This window comes from Chamaea fasciata, unplaced genomic scaffold (genome assembly GCF_029207755.1).
Source record: "Chamaea fasciata isolate MVZ Bird 193981 ecotype frontalis unplaced genomic scaffold, bChaFas1.0.hap1 SCAF_3, whole genome shotgun sequence".
Taxonomy (NCBI): Eukaryota; Metazoa; Chordata; class Aves; order Passeriformes; family Sylviidae; genus Chamaea; species Chamaea fasciata.
Genome location: NW_027094088.1, coordinates 98,900,160 through 98,918,933, shown reverse-complemented (window position 1 = coordinate 98,918,933; position 18,774 = coordinate 98,900,160). Strand labels below are relative to the sequence as shown.

At 37.4% G+C, this 18,774-nt stretch overlaps 1 protein-coding gene across 1 annotated transcript; it reads right to left on the bottom strand.

Moving 5' to 3' along the window:
* Nucleotides 1–454: 454 nt before the first annotated feature.
* Nucleotides 455–18,748, bottom strand: CPSF3 (cleavage and polyadenylation specific factor 3). The gene is made up of 18 exons (XM_066179903.1): nt 18,663–18,748; nt 18,138–18,201; nt 17,635–17,732; nt 16,551–16,679; nt 15,617–15,794; nt 13,930–14,019; nt 12,790–12,940; nt 10,381–10,556; nt 9,698–9,856; nt 8,829–8,975; nt 7,700–7,852; nt 7,187–7,295; nt 6,368–6,466; nt 5,183–5,277; nt 4,557–4,644; nt 3,558–3,627; nt 2,879–2,975; nt 455–885 (listed from the first exon to the last, which is right to left on the bottom strand). Exons 1-18 carry the CDS (start codon nt 18,731–18,733, stop codon nt 784–786), a joined length of 2,076 nt encoding a protein of 691 aa, XP_066036000.1. The 5' UTR covers nt 18,734–18,748; the 3' UTR covers nt 455–783.
* Nucleotides 18,749–18,774: the final 26 nt, after the last annotated feature.

Sequence of the window (18,774 nt, the reverse complement as noted above, 5' to 3'; positions counted from 1 at the left end):
TATCAGCTGACGAAAGGAGGAAAGAAGCGTGTAGAAGACAGTTCTTTTGTAGAAAACTCAGGTTCTGTGGACATTTTTCAGCATGACACTGTTTGGCAGCAACTGCAGCTACCTCAGAGCGTCAGTCACATGTATTTGGAATTCTGCTCTGGGTCATGCAGGTTCTGATACTCGTGTCCCTTTTCCCAGGCCCGAGTGGTCGCCGACTTGGGGCAGACGAGGCTGTCAGGGTTCCTAAGCACCCGTTTCCCCTGCACTTGGTGATGTACCCCTAGTCCAGTTAATGGCAATACCAACATGCAGAGTTTTAAAGCTCCAACTAACCCCACCATGCAAACGTAGATTCCATTCTTAATTGTGTTCAAGCCCCTTTGACTTCGAGTAGAGACAAGTGTGCAGCCATTCGCTTCCTCAACATGAACAAAATTATATATGCAAACTCAATACATCCACATTATCCTCCAAATGGTTTTAATATTCAAAAATACAAAACTCCATTTAATCTTTGTAATTCTGTATCAGGTTAAGAATTATTTCTTGTATGTGCACATAAGAGAACATATGCACACTTTGCCTGATTTAATTGCATCTATATGCACAAATACAGTTGTTATGAGGTTGCTGATCCATTATGTGAAATAGCTAAGCACTTTCACATTCACAGAATTGAAACCTCTGACCTACTGAGAAAAACAACCAAACCTATTTACTCATAAAAAATAGCTCAAATAAATTGAAAATTAAAAAGAATTTTTTTTAGACATCCTAGGTTATCTACAGAGGTCAGTATACAGGGCTGAGGGCATCATAAAGCCTCTGTGCTGCCAGTTCCACCATTTCACGAAGGGATTCATCATCTTCGCTTCCTGGCTCACAGTCAACTGTCTGGGAACAGAAAGAGAAGGATGTTAACAACAACTGGCACTTCGTGCTCCCTTTCAGCACACAAAGAATGCTCGTAAGGGGAAAGGAAAAGGTAGCCATGGAAATTATCAAGAGCAGCACTGTGTATTTTTCAGTGGTCTGCTAGCATGTAGAGGAGTTCAGAGAAGACTTAAAGCAAGTCCTGCTGAGGAACAAGAAGCTTAATTTCAAGTTTTATGCTCAAAACTGCTATGTAAAATGCATTAAGTTTTGTGCAATTACGTTTAATTCAAAATCAAAATCGCACAAGATTCACTTCCCGGAGATTTCATTTTATCTGTTAATTCACACTGTATTAGGTTAACATGGCAAAACACATGCAGTCACTAGAGGTACAGGCACCACACTGACATTCCCACACACATAATGACATTTGCACAAAAATAATCCAAATAAATTTATTTTTTACTAAAACGAATTTTCCTAGAGAAAGATGCCCACCCCAAACATGAAACTTGATTTCCATTCCTGACTGCTCTACCTCAGAAACAAAGGGCAGCATTTGAGTAGTAATACTGTTCTTAGTCTTGTGGCCTTTCTAGACTCTAAGACTATACCTCCTTTAGTTCAGTATTAACTTCTTACTCTTCTGATCAAGTAACTCTTTCCAACCATAAAGGTTTGAGGGAGAAAAAATGGCACTTGAAACAGCAAACATGCATTTCATGTTATTTAGCAATGTTGTTCAAATTGTGTTAACTGTGAGAGCACTGAGTTAACATGGAAAACAGGATTCCACATGTCCTGCCAATCAGATCTACACTCAACAGCTTTTTATTTTAAAGTCAATAAAGTTTTATAAGACACATATGCATGTAAAGAAGGACAGAAGATCTGCCTTGCAGAATCTGATTCACAATGGCACAAGCTTGCCATTGCCAACACATGCTGCACAGTAAGTACTGCACAGATACACCTGCTGTAACTGAACTGCCATTGGGGTTTCTGTCAGTACACATATCTTTTAACAATAATGACATATTACAAAAAACGAAATCAAACTTCTTGATTAAGCACTATGCATTCTTTTCCAGTCTAGTCACTTTTTTCTTTTTTCAAGAGTCCTTTCACCAGTCCTGTATTTTTCTGTACTATGCATAAACTCAAATGTAGCAATGTTTATTAAAGAACTGAAAAGAGATGGCACAAGTTGTGTGTTTACCACTGGAACTCGCTATTCTCTTAAGGTAATTAACATTCACTAGTTTTATTTCAATAGGCAACAAATTTTTGGCAGGGGCCAACCTTTTTTTCTGGCTTTGTAGAACACTTAAAACATTTGCTGTGACCCCTTAAGTAGAGCACGTGAGAGCTACTCCGTACAATAATTTACATTATATTATTACCATAAATAGAGGCAATACACAAGCTATGTTTAATATGTTATTAGTAATGACAGAAAATCAACATGTTAAAATGCTTAAGAACATGAAGGACATGAGTTTAATCATTCTTTACAGTTTAACATTATTCAAATAACTAGGTGTGATGGCTTCTTAAAGCACCCTTCTGCATGGCATCCAATTCTGGACCAAGCTAGTAAATTAATGAAGTATTTCTTCTTGTGAGTATTTCAGGCTTTCAATTTAGCTCCAAAAGGATCAAGATGACAAAAAAATTATTAGCAACATTCCTACCCTCTAACTGTTCAATTATTCAGACCAGAGCCATGCTTAAAAGCATTTTAAAAAACCTGTGAGTTAACTCACTTTCTCTTCTACAATCTTTCTTTATTCATTTTTTCATACAACCGAGCTGCTGAAAAATACTGAGGTTTTTCCCAAATGTACTGCATTTGTTGCATAAAAATTGCTAGCTTTTCTAAATTAAGAATGCTCTCTGCTTTGACACCAAGTACGTTTCCTTAGCGAGTCCATGCCAGTGTGGGCAGCCCTGTGTGCTGGACAGGACGCTGCTGAACACAGCCCACAGAAAAGTGCTTTGCTTTACATACCCGAGTGTCCAGGGAAATGTTGGCAGTCTTTCCATCCACTGTGATGCACAGCACAGAGTCATCTTTGGAACTCACACAGTCCTCTCCAAACATATCCCTAAAGCAAAGAGCTGTGAGTGTAAGGTGTGGCCAAACAGCAAACTTAGGTTTTTCTATTAACCCTGGCTGGGTTCACTTCTTCAGGTGAGTATCACCTTTCAGCAACAATTATTTAACTCACTCCAATGTAATTAAAATTATGGAATTAAATTATGACGGTGGGTATCAAATAACAGTGAGTATTCTACCAAAATAATATCATCATAAATAAAGGGAAGGATTCCTTTGCTTTCAAAAGAGGCAAGATTTCTACACAATTAACAGGATACACATCAAATTAAGTTTTAAAAGAGATGTGATACAAAGTTATTTTTATTAACCATTTGTAGCACAATTTTTCAAAGTAACTTAAAAATCTGCTTCTGGAAGATGTAACTGAATTCAAAATTTTAGTGAGGCTGAGAACTTTTAACTGTACCTCTTTCTTTACTTAATTCCTGGCCTTCACAGAAATTAGACTGAAGTAAATTTGCCTCAAGTATTTTTACATAACTATATTTAAACCCTCTTATACTAAGACTGTTCTATTTACATGATTAACATTGCTCATTTTCCTTTAGAAAAATATATACCAACTTACTGAAGCATGATCTCCATTCTCTTCCTATATACATCCATATCTATTTTTTTGGAAATCTTACTTACTGCAGCTGAAAAGAAAAAAAAAATACTTTCACAGACATTTAGTGGGAGGGAAAAATGGCTAATTGATGAATGCTAATCACAAACTGGCTTTACTGAAAAACAATCCAAAAACTAAATAAAAGATGTATGTTAAAACAATTTATTAAAAAATGTATTAAAAAAAAAAGTCAAGGAAATGCATACATTCCCATTATATATTCCTGTATTTTTATTTTAAAATAAAAAATTTCGCAATTCACATTCTGACTTTTTACTTCTCCTGTTTATTGTTAACACTCATTACATCTCATATGTCCTTTACTTAATAGAGGAAATAATTACTTTCATCAGTTGTTTATAATCCCTCCATTTTCTCTTATTACACAAAAATACCACATCATGTAGGCTGGGAGCATGAATAAAATAAAATATAATATAATATAATATAAAATAAAATAAAATAAAATAAAATAAAATAAAATAAAATAAAATAAAATAAAATAAAATAAAATAAAATAAAATAAAATAAAATAAAATAAAATAAAATAAAATAAAATAAAATAAAATAAAATAAAATAAAATATAGACAGTTTTATTTTACACTGAATATGAGCAGTAGTAATAAGCACAGACATTCATTGAATATATTTCAGCACAGAAAATTTGAAATAAAAAACAGTAGATTTTTTTAGACCTGGTTTCAAAAGAGAGGTAGTGTAAAACAAGTTATTGGTTGCCATGTAAGAGAAAGTTCCAACAAATGAACATCACAAACAATGAAGACCAATCTGTAAATCTGTTTTTAAGTAGCAAATTTTACTCCCTAGTAAGTTCCATAAGGCAAGGAAATACAGTAAGGGGATTGGAATCTATTGGAAGGCATTATTTCCCTCCAAGCTTGATATAAAAATAGGAAGAAATGCTTAAGTTAAATAAGCATACACTAAACTTATACCTTTCTGTATCTTGGGATTTGACTGAACTTCTAGTATCACTGTTGTCACAGTGTCTGCATACATATCATTAGCAGGATTTGCCACCCACTAGAAGACAAAAAAAAAAAATTCGTGATTTGGACTGAGTGAATAATGCAGCATAAAAACAATATAACATTAATTGCATTCTCCTTTTTGCTCTTCTCTGAATTCCAGCTTCAAATGACTGTCATACGTTTCACATCAAATTATTAACTACTTTTAACTGGGTGTACTCCAGTAACTTCCCATGAAAAAGTCAAGCTTTTCAATGTTTGTGAGCACATTTACAAAATAATTAATTACCACAACTCTTTGTGGGAGGAATGAACACCATTTGATGTTATTTCCAATTATCTGCCAAATGAAAGAAGAGCACCAAATCTGCCATTACACTCATAAGACAGAGCAAAAAAAAACCCCAGCTGGCACTGGATAAATAAAGTAACACACATCCACACAGGACCACAGCTCAAGGGGAACTTTGTTCTAGCCTTTGCTCTACTTGTCATACGATAGAAAACTCCTTAAAACATTGAATTCTGCATGGCATCTCTATGGTATTATTGGAGAACAAAGTACTCCTTTCTCCCTCACCAATGCCCACCTCAAGGACTACCATGCCTGGTTCCTGGATCACAGTAATATTTTTGAAAACCTTCAGGGCTGGTTTTTGTTGGATTTCTATTTCTTCTACATCACCTAAGAAGTGACAAAAAATGGTTAGCAAAAATGAAATTATACTGAAAGCAAAAATTAATTTCATTTGCATAAGAAAGTAGGTCAGTTTAAGAATAAGAAGGGTTGTCTGTTATCACAACTGCTCCAAGAAGCTCACAAAATGGAACTCCATACTCTCTTCCCTTACCTGACAATATTATTTTCTTTGTTCTGGATTGTTTGAGGGGTTTTTATTAGTTAACATTGGCCATTTTACTTGGTTTGAATTCTCATATTTGACTAGCTTAGTACACTGAGTGAGTACACCAACAAAAAAGAAAACACATGAGAAATTTAGTAAATTCTGCTCCATTTGCAGAAGTAACCAGCTCTTCCCCCTTAAAGGATAACCCATTGCTCACATAAAAGCATAGAGCTTAAACAAAAAGCACTTATGTGCCTGGTAGCACTCGGGTTATGAGACCTGAACCTCAACTGAATATAGGTGCTGTCTTCATTAGTGACATGAATTAGATTCTGATACTAGAGAATTAAAAAAATTCTAGGCTTTTAATCTGGGAAAGGAATCTGCAAGGTGTATGTACCTAAGATAGGAGCTGCCCCTAACACTTGAGAAAGCCATAGAGGCACAGGGGATCATCCCTGTGTCAGGTTTAAAGGGCTTCTCACCCAGGAAAAGCCAATTCGTGCTTCTTGGAGAGTCACAGAAGAGGCTGTTTGTCACAAAGGAGGGCAGAGCTCTTGTTCTGATTAATTGGATGGCATTAGCCATTCCATCTGGGGCTAGAGATACAAGACCAATTAATAAAGTTTCCATCAGAGTGGTCAGAGCACTCACTTTGGGGGCTGACAGAGACAGAAATCAGCCCATGCTCAGTATTGCTATATGCTCATCACTTTGCAATGTGAATACGGCAGAATCCCCCCCAAAGCTGTGTCACACTCATGGACTGGATCTGGCAGAAGCTGCATAGCCTGATGTAAAATACGAAAAATACAAAGAAATTCTGTAAAATACGAAGAAATCTCCACTCAGAAGACCACTGAAGACTGGAAGTTGTTCTAAAAGCTGGCCAGTATAAACCATGACCATGTCCTCCCAAGTACACACCTGTGAGTTTCTGCAGCTGGTAACAAAGCAGATTGAAAGGGCCCGTGTAGGGGATGGCTTGTGTCTGTGTCACTGTGCTCATGGCCAAGTCTGTGTAATCTGAAACCATGGTAAAAAGTACATGTTAAAAATTAGTCCTCTAAATTTATTTCCTAATAAACAGAATTGCCATTAGAGATAAATAATGGCATTGATACATTTAAGACAAGAAGGCTGAAAAGGGCAATTTATAAAAAGGAAGTGGAGCACCTACAATAAGAGAAATAATGTATTTTTGGTTAGGAAGCCAGCTTGTTTTATTATCCTGCCTACTGGAGACAAACTGTGAGCTAGGGCAGCAGAACTGCTTTCCCCCAAGCTCTTCTGACCTTAGATTTAATTCCTCTTCTATTCCGAAAATAGATCAATTCCCTGAGTAATAAAAAGCATAGGAGGACTACACATATATTTTCTGTGTTCTGTAGCTTTTTACACTAAAAACTAATGACATTTTAGAAAATGGTTGGACTACTGATTGAGGTGGTTTTTGGCTCCCACTGGAATGTTTTATGCATATCCTTGCAGAGGAAAAGGTTTTAAATAACCAGAAGGGAAATGGAATTTTGCTTGTTTTCTGTTAGAGAAAGAAAAGATTTTAAATTTGAGTGAACAATGAGTTAAATGCCTTTTGAGTCACTACAATAGTTCAGAACTTATGGCAAACATGTTCACTAATTACTTATGAAACACAAAACTGCAGGGAAAAACCCCCAGAATCCTAAGTGTTTTAATGACACAGTAATTAAATTACCCACTGATCACATCACTGTCTGTACTTACTGGAGAGGTCACATGGAGAAAGGATGTGATAGTTAAAATTTCTTTTAACTAAGATTCCAGAAATTCTCTGTCCTTGCTCTGGTTTCTTATCTGCTAAAGATCCCATCACCTGCAGAGAAAAAACACATTACTGCAACAAGGCAATCTGAAGCATTCACAGCTTCAAGTAATTATGGAGATGAAATATGGTTCTCTCAGAAAAATCAGTGTGTAAAATTAAATCTGAAAAAAAAAGAAGGTCAGAGTAACCTAGAAAATTTCTGAGACATAACACAAGAAAAGTTTGTAAGAGTGAACCAAAGAAAAACCCAAAACAACAACAACAAAAATCCCTTAAAATAAAAACCCCTGAACCTAACCCCAAATACAACTAAACAAAAAATGTTAATACACTGAGATCCTGGAAAACATGTAATTTGAAATCAATTAAAAACAGAGGCTAGGAAGATAACGTGTAATTTTAACACCAGAAGAAAATACTGTTCAACATATAAGAAAACACTGATTTCATACCTTGGCAAGTTTTTCTCCTCTGAAGTTTAAAGTCACAGCTTCAGTATTCCTCGGATTATGAACTTCTATATGAACTTCATCATTATCCTCATACTCCCGTATCAATGCTGCTTTCAATCTGGCCATTTCATTCTGCTCACCATGAACTAAAATCTGTAAAAAAAGACAGTTTTCTTTTTAGCAGAAATTATTTGTCCAACCAGACATGTTTAGTAAGCAAATTATCCAAGAAAACCGCCATATTCTATTTCATCTTGATAAAAATGCAACTCCATGAGGTCACAGTGTAGGAAACATGAGCTCAATTACAGTTCTGTGTCTGTGAATTCTCTGCATTATTCAAAGGGTGGGATTTCACAATCCTGAGTATTAGTTGAAAAATCCATGCTACCAAGTAGAGTGCATTACAGAGATCTTATTTTTCACACACAAATATATATTGTCGTATTATGAAAGGGAAGTATTAATTTAAGTTCAACAGAAGTCAGTTAGCTTTATATTTTTGTGTCTGTGTGTAGATATAAACATAATAAAAAAGCAATTCAGAGAGAATGCTTCACTGTTCACAATTTTCTTTGCCACGTTAATTCTCTTCTCTTCTGTGATGATTTTTTTCTTTCTAATCTGTGCTTGCACACTGTTTCACCACCAGTTTCAGATCCTAGTCCCCATTTTCACATTCTGGTCCTTCATACCTTCTTCTTCCCATTATTTGCTCATGCTTTTCCCTCCAAAGCTGCTTTTGTCTTTTGCTGTCTGCACATGCCTTCAACATACGTTTTCTTATTTATTTCAGGGCAAATTCCAGTGAATTATTCCAATACCAGCATCACCAACTTCACATTATCCCATACTCATCTTACTTGCACAGAACACTGCTGAAGCAGGTCCTGGTCAACACCATTGTCTGGAAAGGCATCCCCAGGGATTCCACATGCAGACACTCAAGAACAAGTTCATTTTCACTTTGCTAAGATAACTTGACAAAAAATGGTTAAAATTTCCACCTTCAATTATTCAAAGCACAGGAATGCTGGCTACTGCTAGACACCAATCCCTGCCTTGACTCAAGGCTGTGAGCTGGTTTGATGAATCCCACTCTGGAGAAATGGGCAGCAGGGATACTGACCACATGTGGAGGTTTCAGGGCCCGGATAAATTCACTAGTTTGTTGATAATCTGTGTGAGCAGAGAAAGAAATGTAATCCACAGACATCTTCAGTGGGAGTTTTTGCCCTGACATAGTTGTGATCTCTTCAGGTTCAGACATGATGTGCTAGAAAATAAAAAGCACCTTAATTAAAAAAAGTAAAGTCTCCTACAGGCACCATATAACTAATGCTTGACATTTCAAACATCAATGAAATAATAGTGGCAGCCACTATTAAATGTGAAGCAGTGAAAAAATCTCTCAAATTTCCCAGACCACAGACTCACACATGGAAAATGCAGGCACAACACACACCATTTCATCTTGTGCATCCTCAGCACATCTGAGGGCTCATCCTTCTTCCAGATAAATCTCTAACTTGTATCAAAACAGTAACATGTGTGTGATTTCTATCTCTAAAGGCAAAATTAGCTGCTGGAATTTGGAAGGATTTCATTCCCTACAGACGGTTGGTGGCACAAGGCAGTCTGGTCTCTGACATGTAAGTAGTGTTAGACTTAATACCAGCTTCTCTAGAATTAGGATTAGGGCTACCTTCTTGAAAATTTAAGTAGAGAGGTCTAAAGTACCATGCATTCTTTCTCATGACAAGATAACTGCCCCTAGAAAAGATTATTCTACATAATATCACTGGAAAGGACCATATGCAAATTTTCTGTACTTTTCATTAATAATAACCAAAAGCAATCAGTTTTCACTACATACTCATACATGCCCAACAACAATCTCAGTAAATCAAAAAAAGACACTTGCTATTGACCAATTCTTTTAAAACCTACCACGAACACTACCTGTTATTAAGAGGTTGTCATGCATTAGCAACTCACCTTAGCAAGAGTTCCTTCAACGCAGTACCCTGCAATAATGACTCCATTTCTCTTATCTGTGCACCAGCTCTCAAACAACTCCCTGGATAAGCCACTCTGCATCATACCTGGAGAAGCCATCACAACACTGGGGCCAATGTCATCAAAGTGATCCATACTCTAGAAAGACACAGTGAGAATATCAGTTACCACAACTCACTTAAACGAAGGTCAGCCCAGCTGCACCCTTGAACAACGTACAAGAAGGGCCCTGTGTTCACAGATTATACCCCATCCTCACCAAAAGTGCCCTTGGCAGGAAAATTCCTTTTACTGATATCCACAAGGAGTAAGCTGCAAGCACAGGGATCTATAGCAGAGAAAGTGTTGGGGGATAAGCTTCCCTCAAACAGCCCCCTAAGCACTGGGACAGCAGATAACTCAGATACAAACCTGGACCTAAACAATCTATTAGGATATTAAGGATATTGATTGGCTCAGCTGATTAGTGTGGTGCCAGAAACACACCAAGGTTGTGGGCTCAATCCCTGGAGGGGCCATTCATTTGAGTTGGACTACATGATCCTTAAGGGTCCCTTCCAACTCAGAATATTCTGTGGTGTCAGGATATTAAACATGCAAACTATTCAGCAAATATGAACTCTTCTGTCACGTTCACCTTTCTGTAAGCAACTCAAGCTTACCTTCAGATTACTAATATGCTTGAAAACAAAAGGATTGTTGATGTTAATTTGCTTGCGGATTTTGTCATTCATGGCATTGACGTATGTCTGATAAACTGCCATACATTTCTTTGCCAAGGAGGAGGCATAGTATATGGGAATGTCATGGAGTTCAGGATGATTCTGCCAGTATTCATCTAAAAACCCAAATCAAACAAAATAATAAAGAACAACAACCAACCAAACAAAACAAACAAAAAATAGCCATCAAACAACAAAACAAAATTCCATCTGCAGGATTATTTATAAAGTGTGTGCTTCTCAGAAACATTAGTAATTCTTGTAAATCAGATTTATCTGCGCTTTTTAGCACAGAAAATCACCATCACAGCTTCTTTGCTTTCATCTGCTTTTCTAAAACGGTCACCAGCTAGAACTGTATACAACCAGTACAAACAAACAAATAAGCAAACAAACATGACAAAGATGAACTTCAGATCCTTTTGGCAGAACAAATTTCAAGCAATCACCACCTTCAGCTACAAGGTATAAAAGTATATGTGATACTACACTGCAGTGAGTCTACATTTATGACAACAGAAGTTTTGTTACACTGCCAAATAAAGCTAAAATGTCCCGGACCAACATTAATTATACAGCTAAGAGCCAGGGACGTCTACACAGATTTGTTTGTGAGAATTTACTATATGAACATTCTGGGAAACAAATCCATGGAGTTCAAGGCGAGAAGGAATCACTCAATTATCAAGCCTGGCTTTCTGTATAGCACCAACAGTTATATTTTGCAAGCCAAACTGGAACAAAAACAAGGAAAGAGCCTCCATTAACCACAACTTATTTTAAATAGCATTGATGACAGTAGCCATGACACAAAGAAGAGATCTGAATGCAGCTGTTCAAATGTAACTTATCCATTTTCCCATTTGGATACAGTTCTGCTAGTCTGAAAGACATTTATGTTGCACAATTGAGGCACCACAGTCCAAAAATACAAGTACACTCTTTTGGCTGTATTTGTGCATTTACAATGACATTACAATTTTTACAATTTCATTTTTGATTTGCAGGCAAAGCTTCTCACGACATTTCACAGAGGCTCACTGCCATGGCTACCTTAATAAACTCAGGTGTAAGGTGGAAACAGCTAGGAAAAGATAAGCAGCCACAAACTGAATTCATAATTTTCTACACCATAACACAGTCTTTTATTTTTGTCATACAGTTAGAGAAAGAAGAGAAATAAACACAAAAGCCTGAAGGCTCAACTGTGTAAGCATGTGAGATGCAATTGTATTTTCTACCTAATTAGGCATCCAATTGCATGTCGAGCTTTCCTAGATATATTTTCAAGCTTATCTTTAGAAACTCACTTTAATATCTACACACAGCAAAAAGAGGCAAACAAATTACAACCTAATGGCTACACAAGGTTGAAAATGTTCAGTTTTTAGGTTCTCTATAAATTAAAAAACCCTCTCAATCAATGAGCAGTAGTAAATAATTCTACAACATCAAATACTACCCCATGCCTAGACCTGAATTTCTTGTTAACATTTGAATAGACTAGTAAGACATTTTGAAAACAAACTAGTTTCTAATACTGAGCTAAACTGAAATGAAAAGTGAGAAACATTTCAAGTAGTTTAGGGAACACTTAATATTCAACACCCTAAATATTTGCATTTTAAGCTTGAGATAGTTATCTTTTGACCTTGCCAGCCCGTGAATGAGCAGAAAGACTAGTGAAAAAATCACTTGACAGTATAAATCAACTTGCTAAAAGGAAGCGAAGAGACCTGGGAATAACTTACTTAAAAACTGTTTTTTCTGAAGTACCTGGTGACAACTATCTGTATATTTTATGTGAAGTAGCTTGTTATGTTCATGGGTAATTTTCACTCCTTTTTGTTCAAAAGCCTAATTTATTTTTTGTTATTATTAGGACTTCAGAAGTGTTAGAAGTGTCTTCTATGGTCTTCAAACTTTTCCTATAAAGAGTTTTGCATACAGGTTTGTCAATTAAAGCGCAAAAACAGTAGAATTTTGGAAGAAAACATACCCTCTTTTTTAGCCCTACAGTTCAAGTAAAATAGCTGTTGTTCTAACTGGTTATTTTTCTATTTGTAATAATTGTCCCTAACTGCTGAAATCCTGATTCAAAAGCCAAGCACATATTACCACACCATCATCTCTTTCTTTTCTAGGTCTCCCATCCTATCTCACAAGGCAGAACTGCTGGTTGGTTTACTGGACTTTCTGCATTTGAACAAACATGCATCATTTATTAAATTATCAGGTGAATAACACACTGTGAAACGGTTGAAGGGTTGTTCAAGGAATTACAATATCTGAGAGCATTCTCAGTCCCTTGATGTGCCTTTCCATTGAGAGGAGCTGGGAAGGTCATACCTAAGATCAGGAGCAGCTCTTGAGCTCGACCCAGGGCAAAGACAGGGATGAGCCCTCGGCCCCCCCTGTTGACGATGTCGTGAACGGTGTTGCAGAATCTCGCCTCCCGCTCCTCCCTCTTCTCATGAATGTGAGTGCCATAGGTGGATTCCTACAAATGGAGAGACAGAAAGGGCTGACACAGAATTCCTGATCTTCCCTCAACCCAACAAAAAGGCAGATAACCACTCTGGTGTTAACATGCTGGGGAGAGGAGGGAGAGAGGTCAGAGAGGGAAAAGTCAGAACCACCCCCAAGTTCCCAAAACCACCCCGCCAAGGCAAATAACAAAAACTTCCCCTCTCCCAAATACCTCCAAGCAATTTAGACAGACAGATCCTGTTAGCACTAAGAAGTTAGAGCAATTAATTTCAATGCTTCTTTTAAGAGGTTTCAAATTTGACACACTTATTTTCCTAACTGGAAATGCTGCCAGTGTTTTGATGATCACACTGACAGGGCCCATAGTGGTACATGTGCCATGGTTTAACCCCAGACTTAAAATACGGGAATTAAACAAAATACAAGATTTTGATGTGACTTAAAATTAGATTATCAGTTACAGAGAACACCTAGAAGGGCAACAGTAAATGAAATAATTTTGAAAGTTCCCAGTGTTTGTTTCCAGCTAAAACTGTTACTTATAAAGTTTCTCGAGCTGCTGTTTTCCAAACATGGATTCAGAATAAAGTAATTTCACTCAGAAAACAAAACAAAAATATGGAATAGCACTCAGGGCACCTCCAGCAAGGACAAATTCTTAACATATCTGGAAGCAGGTTAGGATCCACTAAAATAGATGTCTGGTTAAATTTGGTTTGGTATAACACATGATGAAATCTTAATAAACCTCTCATCTCAGAAAGGTTTGTTTAGAACCTTAAGGAGCTTCATCAGAAGAATTATAAAATTATAATTAGACTTTTCTATACAATGGGAAGCAATGTCAGAGTCCTGAACACCCAAGTCTTTTGGATATTTAACACAAATCACTAGCACTAAATCTCTACTGTATTTGTCATTCTGTTTTTGCTTTAATTAAGTCATACCCCTAATCCATAATTAATCACTAACAGAAAAAAATAATTTTGCAAAACTTACAATTATAAGAATATCGGGTTTAATATTGGGAATCTCAGCTGCCATCAGGTGTCTGTCTTCCTGCCTTGAGAAATCACCTGTATATAAGAGCTGTTGGAGACAAAGAGAAGCAGGTGCTCTGGTTACAGGTTCTACCAGTCAGCAGCCTTTAAAAAGCTGTGCAGAGATGGTTTTAATGAATTTTTGATAAAAAGGTCAGCTGTACTTTAAACAAGACTCTTCTTGTGTCAGCAGCACTTATAATATTAGGTCAACAATACCACACTGCAAGTATTTAAAACTCAATACTAAAGGTTGTTCAAGCAGTACCATTAATTCCAACAAAGCCAAGTAAACAATTATTAAGCTCTTATTTTTCATTTCAGGTATCAAGGTGCCATTTTCAGCCTTCTGCATATTTGCACTGACCACAGAGAAGTAAAAATATACAAAACATTAAATTCAGCAACTCCTAACTGGAAGTAAATCAAAGATCAAACTGCATTTACATACCAGAATGCAAATATAATGAATAATCCAATAAAATTATTTATTAAAAATTCTTTTAATATTTTCTGATACTAAAGACAGCCTGTCATCTAATTGATTTTCCAAATGAAATAATCATGTTCCCCATTACACCAAGAAGTAATTTTTAATTGCTATTTATTTTTAATGGATTCTTAACTGCAGGCTGGAATGCTACTCTCTGTGCCCAAATTGACTGTTTCAAAACTGACATTATTTAATAGTATTTCCACTGATGAAAATGTGAAGAATAAATAACATACAGTCAGAGACAGCAGACACCTGTTCTGCCAGGTAACCTACTATCACAGGGAATTAATGAAAATAATGATATTAAAACCCAATCTATCTGAGTCATGCATAGTAAGAGGGAAATCTTTGTTATGCCTCAATCAGAAAAAAAAAAAAAACCCACAAAAAAAACCCCAAACCAACCAAAAAACCCACTAAGAGATCTAAATTTTATTGTGATCATTGTAAACTCAGTTCTACTTCTAGGATTTTTTTAAAGTTAAAACTCTTATGATTCTCAATCATTATAAATCATGACCAAAGGGCAGCAAGCCTCAGAACCACCTTCTCGCTTCCCTCTTCAAGGCTGTGTGAAACTTTCCTTGGAGAGTGATTATCCTGCTGAACTCCAATTCATGAGATGTGTTTCAAGTATCTGGTTTTGGCACAGTGCTGCCTGTGATTATATGATTTACTTAATCCCTCCATGCCTAAAATTAATAATAATCTTATTTCTTTAGGTGCTTTAGCACAGGAGTGTTGTGAAAAAAATGTAACTCACATACATTGACAAAGCACTTGAGACAGGCAGAGATGTAAATGAGAATCACAGAAACAAACATCTGATCACAGATTTTACTAAAATGCAGCTCCCACACAACTGCCTCAGCTACCACCTGCCTCTGATCAGACCAGCAAGGGAAACTACATGTTCAGTGGTTCCAAGTCTCAGTCATGTCTGAGACTCCCACACAATCCAAACATCTTACCTGATCTGTGTCACTTGCCAGTTTTAATCAATGAGAAAATACAAGTCCTAAGCCAAGGCCTCTCCCCTTCCTGAGTCCAAGTTTATTGGACAGCTGCAACCACAGTGGTGGGGCATAAGAGACAACAGCACTACATTAGTACTCAGGCTTGATTTCAACTTTTAATAAAGAGAAAATACCTTCACACCAGCAATTTCAATCATAAACATGGCTGCTCCCAGAACGTGGCCTGCATGGTAGCACCAGAATTTGATTCCTGCCACCTCCTTCACTTCATGGAAGTTGATGGTCTCAATCTTGTCCATGCTTTCTTCCAGGTCTGTTTCTGTGTACAGCATGTCATCTGCTGAGATGTTACTGGATAGAAAGGAAATGGCTGAGCTTCAGCTCACCTGAACAGCTGGAAAAAACACTCCCCGGGTTTTCCCCGCTGACAGTCAGATCTCCATTCAGTAACACCACATCTCCTGTGTTAGAAATCAAGTCAAGCTACTCTAATGTAGTTCATCTAAGGAGAGTTAAAGTATCTTTCTTTTGAAAGGCCATGCCAGAATAGTCTTTTCAGTTAAGAATCTGCTCTGCATTTCTCAAAAAGTACCAATAAGATCCCCAGTGCTGGACAGAGATCTGCAACTAAGCTTGTAATAGTCCTCAAAAACCAAATGGATCCATGGTTTTTATACCAGCCCAGAAGAAACAAGTTAAAAGAGGACTGTTCATCAGGTTTTAGATCCAAGCTCAAAACATCTGAGTTGAGATATGCTCAGGACCATTGCAGTCACATGGAAATAATGTGTCAAGGCATGAAATACAAGAAAACAAAAATACAGGAGAGAAAAAACCCCAGTATGTAAGTAACAGAGCACTCTTTGTACATTTAATATTTAATCTGTTCTTGTCCTGAAGGGTGAATTGTACCTTTAGGAGCTTAAAATTCACTACAAACTACCCACGAGGTAGTAAGGTGATTCACTGCTTATATATTGTATGCAATGTTGCTACTTACGACAACATCCCGGTTCATCCAGCCACTTTTGGTAGCTTTACCTTAAGTTTCCCATTGGATATTTAGGTGAAATAGTTCAGGAAGAGACACTCCACAGGTTAGCTTACCTGACTTTAACATAGTCTGAAAGAAGCCATCTGTAAATAGCTTTTGTGGCGTGAGTCATAAATGTCCTTCCCTTGAAACTTGTTTTCTGTAAAAACCATGGCAAAGCCCCACAGTGATCTAAATGGAAGCTTAAAATAGACACACAAATCCAATTAATACATTCACATTACACAACACTAATATATAATATCTATAATTCATTACTTCACTGGATTGACAGGGTGTCATGAAAAACCAGAAAGAAGAATTTTCAACCTTGTTGTTAACTGTGCCAGTCTGTGTTCTGCAGACTAGTGACTAGAAACACAACCAAGAAAAGGTAAAACTAATATAGGAAATTCTCCATTCATTGGCAAGGTTTTCATGTATAGTATTAGAATTATCTTCTTTTTGTAATTTCCACATAAATTTAGAGGAAGGAAAAGAACAGGAACTAGGGACACTAAACATCAAAGATACACGAAAGCTAAAAACATGATCCTAGTTTTGCATGTTGCACACTGCAGAATGAAACATGATCTCTGAAGATTAAATTCTTTGTTCACAGTTCCAGTTCGACCTATTTTAAGAAACTACACTTCTGAAGTAAGGTAGAACAAACACATACCACAAAACCTCAGGATTTTATGGAGAGCTGTTTATTACTGATTACATAATTTAGAAACGGCTCTCCTCATCTCTTAGCCACTAAGCAATACTTAAACCACATTCAAAGCTTGTGTAAGTCTCTGAGAACCTTTTCAATTCAAAGCCAATTGAGCAAAAAACATAACCAACACTATCCTGCAGTCTTTGTGTAGAAAACTCACTCCAGGAGCTACCACAATGATGTCAAACAGGTTATAAAAATCAGAAGTCAGAATGAGCTCAGAAAAGAGTTGTAATGTCAAAAGTGAATGAATATCCTCAATATTCAGTCCTTAATTGTAAATGGAGATCTTTCAAACTTTTTGAAAAAAAATCTGGAAACTAGAGTTTTTCCATACCATCTAAATAGCTATTTTCAGCCTCTCTTAATAACCGACAAGCGAACATAGCTCAGACCATGACCTCAAGTTATTTGTGCTTTTAGATGCCACTTACTGACTAATGAGGAGGAGATCAATCTCAGCTGGATCTATCAAATCAATGTAAGGAAGAGCATCCATTCCTTCCAGCCCAGGATGGATTCCACAATCAAGCTGAAAAACGAAAGGAAGTTAAAGCTTCTAACAGAATGTATTAAAAACTCCCTTCCATCTTGGTCTATGGTATCGTTATCAGTGACTGGTAACTTTTAGCATCATGCAAAAAAAAGCTTTCTCTTCATGAAACATTACTTTCAGCACTGGACTTCAAGCAAAATGATTTGGGCTGGAAGCACATACATTATATATGGGGATATGGTTTTATTTTACAGCACAGCCTCTGTGATGCCTAACATCATACATGCTATACTGCTCCAGAATGCTACAAAATGTGCTTTTTCTAGCACTGTGTCTGACGTCAGTGCAGAGGCTGAATTTAACCTGCAACATTTCAAATCACTTCAGTGATCTGAAGCACCACACTAGGGAGGCATACAAATATATCCATACAATAATTACCATTATTTTTCTTCCTTTAAACTCCAGAATGATGCATGACCTTCCTACTTCTTGGCCAGCACCTCTGCAAAAGGATATCAAAGTCATGAGGACTGAAACAACCCACACCGCACAGATGGAACCACACTGGATGCCTTTACTGGGATTATTTTTCCGTGTAGAAATAACAATTGCACGGCCCTTTTAAGCTCAGCTAGCCAAAGAACCTGAACAGCTCTACTTATCTCAAAGGAAATGAGGCCCTACGGAACGCAGCAGAAATAAAAACAACCCGTTTGAGGAAATTATTTTGGCCTCGTTTGTTTTTTACTGAGCGCTCGAGTCTCAAACTATTGACACGTATAGTTAAAGTGCACCTAAGTAACAAATCGGGCCGAATAAGCCTGCGGTAGCATCTTCGCGCTGTCCCCAAAACACGGCTTGTGGCGCTACCAGGAACACGCTGGGCCCGCAGCGGCACCTTCCCCGGGGAAAGGAGCGGTTCCCGGCGGCCCCGCCCGGCCCCGCGGCCCCCCGGGCGCTCACAGGGGCCGGATGAGCAGCTGGTCGCTCTCCTCGGCCGGGATCAGCGCCTCAGCCTTGCGCTTGGCCGCCATCGCTGCCGCCGCCTTCCGCCTTCCGCCGCGCCTGCGCCGGC

Bases quoted from the DNA above. Each gene is read 5' to 3' on its own strand.
- CPSF3 (XM_066179903.1), bottom strand. From the start codon at position 18,733: ATGGCGGCCAAGCGCAAGGCTGAGGCGCTGATCCCGGCCGAGGAGAGC. The intron at 3,628-4,556 runs GTATAAGTTTAG...TTTTCTTTTCAG, and splicing joins AAATCCCAAGATACAGAAAG to CTGCAGTAAGTAAGATTTCC. The intron at 886-2,878 runs GTATGTAAAGCA...TTCTGTTCCCAG, and splicing joins ACATTTCCCTGGACACTCGG to ACAGTTGACTGTGAGCCAGG.